This window comes from Cynoglossus semilaevis, chromosome 20 (genome assembly GCF_000523025.1).
Source record: "Cynoglossus semilaevis isolate Cse_v1.0 chromosome 20, Cse_v1.0, whole genome shotgun sequence".
NCBI classification, from domain to species: domain Eukaryota; kingdom Metazoa; phylum Chordata; class Actinopteri; order Pleuronectiformes; family Cynoglossidae; genus Cynoglossus; species Cynoglossus semilaevis.
In genome coordinates, this window is record NC_024326.1 from 12,388,212 (window position 1) to 12,399,203 (window position 10,992).

A 10,992-nucleotide genomic window follows, 5' to 3' on the forward strand; every position below is an offset into this window, starting at 1 on the left:
GGGGGGTGGGTGTGTGTGTGTGTGTGTGTGTGTGTGTGTGTGTCACTGGCAGCAAACACACAGTATCCAGTCGTGACAAATAAACACCGTGTTTCTGTGCTCTCCACTGAATCAGACATTTTCTCTGCACACAGCCGTACCTTGATTGCAGAGGTGGCAATTTGTAGGTGGTGCAGACGCCGGAGGGTGCTCTCCCGATCGGTGAAGTACGAAGCTGCCAACTGATGGAGCAGCTCCAGAGACACCACCGAGCTGTTGCTGCTGCCTTCGGACTTCTTATTCAACTTCTGCTTGTCCAGGAAGATGGTCAAGGATTCTTCACCTGTGGAACCAACAACGGAACCAGTTACTGCACCTGTCACCGTCTACGTGTCTTTATGTCTGGTACAGTACAGGTGACGGAGAATTAACAATTGTATTCATATATATACATATATACATATATTTATATATTTATTTATACATATATAAATGGTATATGAATGTGTATGTGTGTATACACATAAATCTATACATCTGTGTCTAAATATGTATATATGTATACCGTATATATGTATATATAAATATACTTATATACAGTATTTTTTTTTTAAATAAAGGACGAAGTATTCTCTAATGAAATCACAGTTTTTTCAGAGGTCTTTAGTCTTTAATGGATATATAATAGCTGTGAGGCATTAGACGCCCTCCCAAAACCGTCTTCAAACTTTTCCACTTCCCGCTCGTTTATAACTTGCCTTTGTGTTTCTTATTTTATCCACGTAAAGGCCAGCATTAATCATCTTCCGTTTGTTGTGGTAACATGGTTGAATGCATCATAGTTCACAGTCCTGTAAAGTTCATGCCAACAAACACTTTTACAGTAATGTGTTCCTGCTGCTTTAACAGAGGCGTCTGTTCTGCAGCGGCGTCAGTGTCCCGTCTGTGCTGCTGTTCATGGTTTTACTGCAGAGAAGCTCAATAACACACAAGTATCCACTGGGTTTTATCTTCCTGACAGTCTCTAGAAAATCCCATTTTTATTAAAGGGACTAGAGAGAAATACATGTGAAATATTACAGTACAGGGTGCAGTGTAATAAAGTACCAACCTCCAGAACAAATACCAAAAATAAAATTGTCAATTGGAAAAAAAAGAAAAGATGCTGTTGTTGGGGGTTGGGGGGAGGTTGTGGGGGGGGGGTCAGTATTACAGGAGTTGTTGCTTTTCAGAAAAGTTTTCCTTCATTCATCTCCTGCTGTTTAATCTTTTTCGGGGGTCACTGAGGTTTGAATCCCAGAGACAAGTGTTAATGCTCCGGCTCGTATGTACCATCAATATAAACTGAACAATTAAACTCATTCTGAAATGTACCTGAAGAAAACCTGTTATATCTGTCATAAAAATAAAAAACAAAGAAAGGATCAAACGTCCGTTCAGTCGACAGCCACAGACTGCGTGGTTATTTCTGATTGTAATTTTCTCCCAGTTCTCCTTCCCTGCTCGTTTCTCCCTTCAGAGCCTAATTTATGACAGAATTCATTAGTCACATTTCTTTTAGAAAATCATCTTCCTTAATTGTGATGATTAATCTCCTACAATCTAAATGAAGACAGTGCCTCAAAAGATAAGGAATTTACACAAGCAAAACAAGCAGAGAGTTAACCCAAGGGTCCAATTACTAAAAACCAACTCACAATTAACAGACTTACATGTTTCACTGTGGAGGTGGTTCACGTTGGAGTGAAAAAGTTGAATTATTACTTTGCTAACAAATATAAAAAGGGTTAAACTGAACCAGAGAAAGTCATTAAAACCACAGAAGAAGAGACGTGTAGAGTTTTTTTTTTTTTGCAGTTTCAGTTTGCAGAGTGGCTGAGCCCATTTACTGGAGGCTGTTAATTACATTCAGTCTACGTTTTAAGTCTGCAGACGCACCGGCCGCTGCTTTGTCTCCCACACTGAAGACGACAACGTAAGCAGCCGGCGATAAGTGGGAACACGGCAGCAGATACAAGAGGACACAGTATTTGCTCACTTTCGACTGTGTTTAACCAAAACGTGGAGAAGCTGGCAGCACTTCTGAGTGAAGCTACACACTCACCAACACAGAAGAGTTTTGTTTCAAATGATTGTCTGTTCAATTAAAGCCTCAAAATCCAATTTCAACACAAGCATCGTCCGACAGCTGTCACTGTTTGGGTATTTACAATCGCAATCCTCGGGGAAACAACTGGGACAAAATTTACCTGCTGTTAAAAGAGAATTCTCCAGATTTTGAGAGCAGTAATTTAGATAAGTCTTCACTTAGAAATCAGGCAGTTTTCCAAACCACATTCCCATAAATCCAGCTCAGCTGGTCAAATGCAGGAAAATAATAATAAAAAAAATCTTAAAAAATGTTATTCAGTTTCTTTTGATTGACTTCTCAGACTATTGTCTCCTTGAAGTTCCGACCGATTTAATTTAGTTTCATTTCATGAGGTTTCGTTAAAATGAAAACAAATATTGTCATTTTGACGTCTTCTACCGTTTGACTACTTCAAATCTGAAGTGTCTGAAGAATGTGTAACAGATTTGTCCAACTTACCGTCTCTGTTTATGACAATCAACGCAGGTTAAAGATCAATTTACATTTGACTTCAAGAAGCTTCAGGTCATGTCACGAATTAATTTTGCAAATTCACACTGTGACACACACAGAACCTTTGAATTTCAATGTATCCTGTAGTCAGTCTCACTCTGGATGAACCAGTAAATGATTAACGAAGGCAGTAAAAAGGGTTGAATTAAAGGATTTTGATTGTCCTCTCACTGTGGATGAACCAGTAAATGATTAACAAAGGCAGTAAAAGGGTTGAATTAAAGGATTTTGATTCATATTTTTCTTTTTGACTCTCTGCACTCCAGCCGGCTACACAAGGGAGGAAAATACCAGTCATGACTATTGGAGGTGCAGAACATATATATAAATATATATATATTTTTTTTTTATTACAATTGTCACTTATCACATTTTTGCATGAAGGTGAAATACACAGTAAATGATTCCCTCCTCTGCTCACACAGGATATAACCTCCTTGAGGCTGAAAATGAGCAGCTCTGCTATTTTTGGTTTTTCTCTCAAACTTCCCAGTGTGAGATTTGAGGTGAGTGTGTCACCTGCAGACTTTTCTTACCTCCCAGAGTAGCAGACACCAGGAAGTGGGTGCCATACTTCTTGATGAGGTTCTCGTGGATTTGCTGCAGGGTCGGCCGTCGCCCCAGTAACCGTAGGTTGCGCAGGAACTCTGGTGCTAAGGGCAACGGGGCTTTGAGGAAGTCTCTCTTCTCGGTGGCCAAGCTGTTCAACTTCCAGTGGCTGAACTCCCTGAAATCATGAATACATTCAGGGGGATCAACTTTATTTTTAACTGCAAGTGGGAAAAGACATATTTAGGCATGCAGTTTAGGGAGAAGAAGCTGAACATGTGCCATTTGGTCAGTGAGGAGAAAAAAAACCCCTGAAATCTAACCAAACAAACATGGACATCAGTCATCCAGCTGTCTCCTCCCAGTGTCCTTGAAGCTGCTCTTATTCCACTACATGATAAAAAAAATAAAATAAAAATATATATATATAGTTGAGACTCATTGATGGTGTCTGTAACTTATGCCTGTAAACAATCTTTATTTTTATATATAATCAATTATAAATCTACATTTCAAATATTACATTGACCTACTGTATGTAAAGTATTTTGTAAATACTCTACTGTTAAAAGTATTTTCTTAACATTAAAAAGTTTAATTATGAAGTGCTTTAATTAGGAATTGCTTTTAATAACATTTTATAATCCGGTTAAAGAATATTGAGAGTGTAGTTTGTAGTAAAAAGTACTGAGATTTGTTTGTATGAAAAGGTGATATAAAATTCAAATTCACATTTAAAAAAATCATTTGTTTTTCAGCCTTTAAACAGGAATAAGACTGAAATAAAGAGTGAACAGGACAAACTTTCTTTTTTATAAAATAAATAAAACATACTACTTTACATTTACTTCATACTGTAAATAAATATGAACTGACTGGTAAGAAAACAACGGAATCAATGATTTAATATGAATGAATAAAAACCAGAACAATTCATATTCTCATGTTAATGAATTCATATTGTGACAGAAAATAACAGAAAATTAAATACATAATTTATATAAAGTAATTTGAATAAATACTATTATACTGCACACTTCAGCTGATACTTACATTTGAATTATACTGCACACTTCAGCTGATACTTAATGCTTGTCCTATTTACTCACTTTATCAGGTATCTTTAAAAAAAAAAAAAAAGTAGGCTTGTATTTTAACCTAATTTCCTAAAATTTTTGTCCAACTTTTCCAGTTTTTTCAAATAGTTGCTAATCCCATGTTGGGCTGCACGAGCAAGGCCACGCGACGTGTAAAGTGGGCCACATCACTGCTGCGGCGCCCGTTGAGGGACAAATGATTTGTCTTCATTTAATATGTTCAAATGAGCCAAACATTTTCACTCTGCAATTTTTTTATATATTATTTATCCTCATGGTTACCATGAAAATCAGGATTATTACAATAATGATAGAGAGAATCTCCACTTCGGTGAAACCCCAGAATAAATCTTTTGTCTCCCAATAGAAGCACCGCAGACTCCAGCTGATGAAAGCATTCTGTCTCTTCTAAAATTCATAAAATAGGTCGGCAAGAATCTGTAATTAGCTCTTAGCAGCTGTTCCGCCCATTAGTCGTCAACGCTGAGCACCAATTTATATCCATTCAGCTCCAACAATGACAGAGCTCCTCCTCGAAGGCACAGACCCCGGAGCATGTGGCCAAACACGCCGGCCATTCCACGATTCATTCTCCTATAATGTCTGACATTAACGTCTGAAACACAGACACGGTCGTACAAGACGTCATTATGTGTGGTCACATTTACCAAAGTAGGACGACTACAACAGACACTCGAGGTTTTCGCACCTATTGGCGACATGTTGGTATCACCTCGGGTCAGAACTCTTTTTACATCAGTCTGCAGACCGTCTCTCCTGCAGAGACCATCAGTGATTCAGGGCAGGTTTAATTCCAACAACACAGTCACGTGACTCATAAACCGACACCGAGGTCGATCACATGTCAAGATAGAAAACTATAGCAATTAGCCGGCAGCTATCACACGCATCAGCAACCGTTGCTTGAAGCCTAGCATTTAGGCCGGGGAGCTGCAGGTTGGCAGGCGGTCGTTGCTCACCAATTAACTCAGGCTGATTAAGACGTATGTGTTTTTGTGCTGCTGCCCAGTGACTGAGCACAGAGATACGGTCAGATACCTGAGGAGGAGAGCAGTGCGTCGTTTACTTCGCTCTGATGATCGATGGCATTAATTAAAAGGTCTGAGCAGCGTGTCGACCGTGGCCAGGGATCTTCCTCCAGAATAAAATAAAATAAAAATGTTCTCTGGTAAATCAACCGATGACTTTAACACAGAGAGATTTCCTATGGAGAAAATTTGACTTTCGCACAATTTCTTGACTGCATTTTACACGTTAATATTTGATGAGGTAACAAATAAAAAGAGACGTGAAACACAGACACCTGCCTGCTGTTATTTTCTCTTTCTTTTCCAGCCAAATACAGAAATAAATATCTCGATTATTTACAGTCATAATTAATCGTGATCATTCAACAGTAACATCCTAAAAATCATTTATGAAGCAGCCGAATAGCCGCTGAAAAAATGCTCTACAGTGAGTTTTTCTTTAAATCTCCAGTTTAATGAGCAGACTTTGACTAAAACACCGGAGGCTTCTACAGGGTTTACTGGATAAAAGTCAACCTAATTAGTGGGACGCAGCAGGGCAGGAAGGAGCTTTATCAGGTGATATGAGGGTCTTAAAATTAATTCACCCCTGGACAGTTCACTAGTGTCCAAATAATCCCTAAACTTTCAGGTTTTTAGACTAAGAGAAAACAAAAAGAGCGCACACGGGGGGAAAACTGCCAACTCGATACAGAAAGACCATCGGTTGTGACAGTGGCTGTGGATTCTGGGATATTTAATTAATTCACAGACATCATGGCGCCGCTGTCAATAAGCAGAAGACTCGGAGATCTTCTGGGAGCCTTGGGATGTCTGCTGTTGACATTGGAAAGAGTTTCTGTCAATGAGCTGTAAGGCACAATTTCCAACCAGAGTCCTGAGAACTTCATGTACTGAACCGGTCCAGTATGTGGGTCACTTCAGCTCAGACTCCTCCTGACTCTGCTACAACTGTTCATTATGAAGCAGCAGCTCTCAACAGAACACAGAACATAGAACACAGAACACAGAACATAGAACACAGAACACAGAACACAGAACATATTAGAACTAATTTAAGGAAGTGCGACGTCCTCAGGGATTCTTTGAGGTAAAATGAGGTAAGAATGAAGCGGAGAAAATCTCCCAGACATCTGCTGATGAAGACTGCTGATGAAGACTGAATTTAAGGAAGTGCGACGTCCTCAGGGATTCTTTGACCCATGCGTTTGTCTGTGCTAATGTTTGTGCTAAACTGGTAAATTGAGGTAAGAATGAAGCAGAGAAAATCTCCCAGACATCTGCTGATGAAGACTGGATCTACTGGTGTATTCTGCAACGATCATAAATGTCCATACACATCCAGACACAGCGGAACGGCTGGTTGTTAGCGCCGTTGCCCTGCAGCAGGATGAGACGCCGTTCAAGTCCAGGCTCCATCTAATGGTCTTTTTGAAGTTTCTTATGAAGTTTTTCTCTGTTTTTTTTTTTGGTAACTTTCATTTAGTAAAGTTACTGCTCAGGGATGGACAGATGGATGGTAGTAAATATCTATTTTCTGCATTAGCAACCAAATCTAATCCACCTTAACTGGGTCACCACCTTCCACCGTTTGTTGGCTAACTTTCTGGTCTCATGCCCCAAAACGTTTCTAAGCCATGATGCCCATCAACAGTGAAACAAACTAAGAAAATTACAGCTGAAGTACACGCCGCCCTGCTGGCGGCTGTGAGAATGGCCTCTGTTTGTTTCCACTAAACCACCCAATCTGATCTGAAACAGTCAGTGAGACGGTGCTGAGGGCGAACGGCAGAGAAGAATATCACTGCAATCTTTTTACGAGTGCTGAGTGTGATTTCTGGATGAGCACAAAAAAGTTTGTTGGCTAACTTTCTGGTTCCGCAGCAGCCCAGCGGGTTTGAAGTTTCATAAGACGGACGGGAAGTCAAACCAATTAAATGTGTTGAGTTGTGTGTGTCCTAAATCTGTGAAAAATATCACCTGCCTGCTTATAAGGCTGGCGTATCTGGGCTGACTGTCTCTGTCAGCTCTTTTTTAAATCTGCCACGCTTCAGCAAAACCCCATTGGCTTTAGACACCAAAGTGAACACAATCTGCCCGCTCAGTGACACTGCCGAGAGTTAACATGATCGCAGCAATTTGGAGGAGACTTTTTTTTCCCTGCTGCACTCCATACGTCTGGTACAGTAAACACCAGCGCTCGACACCACGGAAAAAAAAAAAAAAAAAACAGCTGATGAACCTGGCAGCTGTGGAAGTGAAAAAAAAAATCAGAAGGCTGAGTTAGTCAAGATTGATTTAAAAAAGATTAATTAAAAAACTTTTAATTAGTTTTTTCTACAAGGTAAAAATATGGCTTTTTTTCTCCATGTTATTTATTCTAATTTAAAAGTATTTATTTGTGTTTATTTACTGAATATGTTTTAAATGACATTTATAAATTATGTTCTATAAAAAAAAGAAAAAGAAATGTAAAAAAACCAGGCGTCAGCAGCAGGTTGACTCTAACTGAACATCAGGACCTTTGACTTGATCTTCACATCAGGAGCCGTGAACAACCTCCACATGGTGTTGATGGAGGAAGGACGCGCTGGTCCACAGACGATCAGCTGACGATCAGCTGACGATCAGCTGCAGCACCACAACTCAACTCCTCAACACAGTCTTTTCTAACGGTTGTTGAACAATTTAAAAGAAAAAATGCAGAGAAAACCAGTCTCTGGATGAGGAATTATTTAAATGCTATTTGAATCTGATTTTATTTTATTTTTTTTGGTTTGTTTAACAAACCCTGTTTGTCATTCCATGTGTACTCTGCTGGGGAAAAAAAATACAAAAAGTGAATGTGTGTTTTCTCCCTCCCACAGTTTTTCCCTGTTATCATATTAATAGCTGTAGTTCTTTAACACTGTGTCGCACTTCAGAACGTCTACATCTGTGTGTGTGTGTGTGTGTGTGTGTGTGTGTGTGAAAGTGGAATGTCATTTCCTATAACAAATAAGGAAAAATGTTTTAATATTTATATTCTCTTCTTAAGTCTAACAGTGAGAAGANAATGAGACGGCATCAGTTTCATTGTTTCTCCGGCCGAATAATTGTCCCGAAAGAAAGGGAGATTTTTAATAAAATGCACGGCTGTATGGGAGTGTGAATAATTCATAACTCTAACTGAAAGGAGATTACTTATTGATGTGCATACTTGTCCCCAGATGACACCGTGAAAAAGTTTCCAAAGTTCTCACAGGTGGGTTGATACACTTAATGTTCCCGTGTGCACGTATAGGCGCACGCACCACTTAATGAACAGATTAAAAGAAAAGACGCAGACAATTAGCAGCCCCCCCCCCACTCCCCCGTGTGTCTTTTGTGCTGCGATAACAATACCAATGAACTGCTTAAATACTCACTGGAATACTACTTGACGAGCGGCGCTCGGCTCTTGTGGCCGCCCGCCTTTTTATCACCGTCTCTGCGGCCGCGCCTTTGTTGGACCTCTCCTCCAGCTCCAACAGCAGCAGCCGACGCCACGGAGGGAAAACTAAACATCCGTACCAGTAAGAACCTGGTTTAGGTCCAGGTTCACTGACTACAGACACTCTGAGCTGAAGGTATCAGATGGTGATGTCATCAACAGGTGTGTGTTTCTATTTTTCTAATTAAATACCGTTTCAGTTTTTGTACTAAATCCATTCTGCTCCGCTCTGAGAGCTTCTATAAACGCCCCCTCGGACAAACACCATGTTTGAATTGAACTGGGATTTGCTGGGGTCATTCAAGGACTTAGAGTTCTTGCAATGAAGTCCAAATTGAATTGATTTGACCGTCACCATAGTAACTGGACGGACGTCTTTAAAACAGAAACAGTGACAGATCTGATTATTGTGCTGACGAAAGCAAAACCATTAAGAGTTGCATTTTTTGTCTAATTCTGTGACTTGAATCCTGCAGTGAACGGTTCACGGTACTGTTGGAAGAACAACGGTCGGAGGACCAGCTCCCACTGGGCAGATAAAGAGCGAGGCTGAAATGATAAACAGTAGCAGTCACAGTGAGTCCTGTTGACAGACCTGTTCCCTGCTCACTGCCCTCCACCTCAGACTGGTTTTTATGGAGTGAAAACGTTGAACTCCAGCGTGGATTCTGCTGATTCTGTACACGTTCAAACATAAATCTAATGATAAATATTTTCACAGCACGTCGTCAACTGCAGCCCGCTGTGATACCCCGCTGCAAACTGAGGGCAAACAAGTGCGTGCATGTCGGTGCGTGAACCAATTACAGTCCAATCCTGGTGCTGTTATAACGTAGCGACTGTCTGCAGCCGTGGACTCACTGATACGACACAACAAACCAAGCAGACGCTGGTCTTTTGCTACCAATTTAAAGCAGTGCTCAACAGTCACTGGTCGATGCTGTAACATGACAAAATCATCTACAGTGAACAATCAACCACGTGCCTCACAATTCTTCACACTGAAATACCTTAACAAAAAGAGAACGATGAAAGAATACTGAAATGATACATTATATATATGACCCAGTCATATATATATAATGTATAATTTACAAGGACGATGCAAAACTCCACACAGGACGGCCGTCTGTTTCCAGTCAAACGTGAATGTTCTTGCTGCGAGGCAGCAGCGCTGCAGCGTACGCACGGCTTTTCTGTGCTGTCGGGTGAAACTCGGTGAAACTCCGTGCACAGATCTGCATAATTCACAACGACCGGCCATGGAGAACTCTCCAGACGCTGCGTTTGGCCAGGCAACCGTTGCCTTAGCCACATTTTCTGGCGATGATGAATTAATGATGAGACAAATTCATTACGGACGCAGCCTAAATATTCCATTAGCTGAGGAGCTGGACGTGGATTTCCTGACCCTGCTGGGTTAACAAAGAGTTAAAGGTTGTACTAGTCATGACTAGTACTCACCGAAGACTGTCTTCAGCCTCAGTGTAGGGCCGGGATGCTAACATGTGGAGCTGAAGTCAGAAACAAATACCATTTACTGTATTTGTGTTTAAGATCTGTTGTACTTTTTGTTTCTAGTTCTTCCTGATCCTTTGCTTTTTTGTTGAATTCAATTCTATTTTATTGTAGTTTTCTTTGCTTTTTTTCTATGCTTTAAACAAATTTGAATTTGTTGTCAAAAAGTAAAAAAACAACATTTTCAATCACAATCCGTCCCCACTTTCAACCACTCCGTGGGTGGAACCGACGGAGCTTCAGTCGCCGTGGATTCGTCAGCCTTTCAGGACGTGTTAATTGCAGCTCTTTCATTTTACGATGAAGATGAAAATGGAATCATTGTGCAGCGCCGTGGTGCAGCGCTGCAGCTTTGAAGCCCGGAACTTTCTCCTCTTTCGTGTTCTGAACATGAGGCGTACTAGAAAACAGCAAAGTGTGGATAAAAATAACTGGTACTTTGCACAATCTGGCCGCTGTCTGCTCCCATCCATGTGGTCAATTTGTCTTCCACTCTTGCATTGTTGGGGAAACAAACCCGACAACACACACACACACACACACTCTTTATTCTCTATTCTTTTCATAAACAACAAAACCATGTGTTGAGTGTTCCGTTTTAACAAGTCCATTTTCTAATTTACTCTTCAGACTTTACTCTCTCCTTAATTGCACACCGCCCTCTCCTCCCCTTCTACTTTTTCT

The 10,992-nt window shown here is 40.5% G+C and overlaps 1 protein-coding gene across 1 annotated transcript in view; it reads right to left on the reverse strand.

The window, feature by feature from the left end:
* LOC103396655 (BMP/retinoic acid-inducible neural-specific protein 3) overlaps positions 1-10,992 on the reverse strand; it is a 70,377-nt gene that overhangs the window by 8,795 nt on the left and 50,590 nt on the right. Inside the window, exons 3-4 of the mRNA XM_025066182.1 lie at positions 3,160-3,350; positions 141-322 (exon numbers count right to left, since the gene is read on the reverse strand). Of these exons, the coding sequence (XP_024921950.1) occupies positions 141-322; positions 3,160-3,350 (373 nt within the window). The remainder of the gene's footprint in view (positions 1-140; positions 323-3,159; positions 3,351-10,992) is intronic.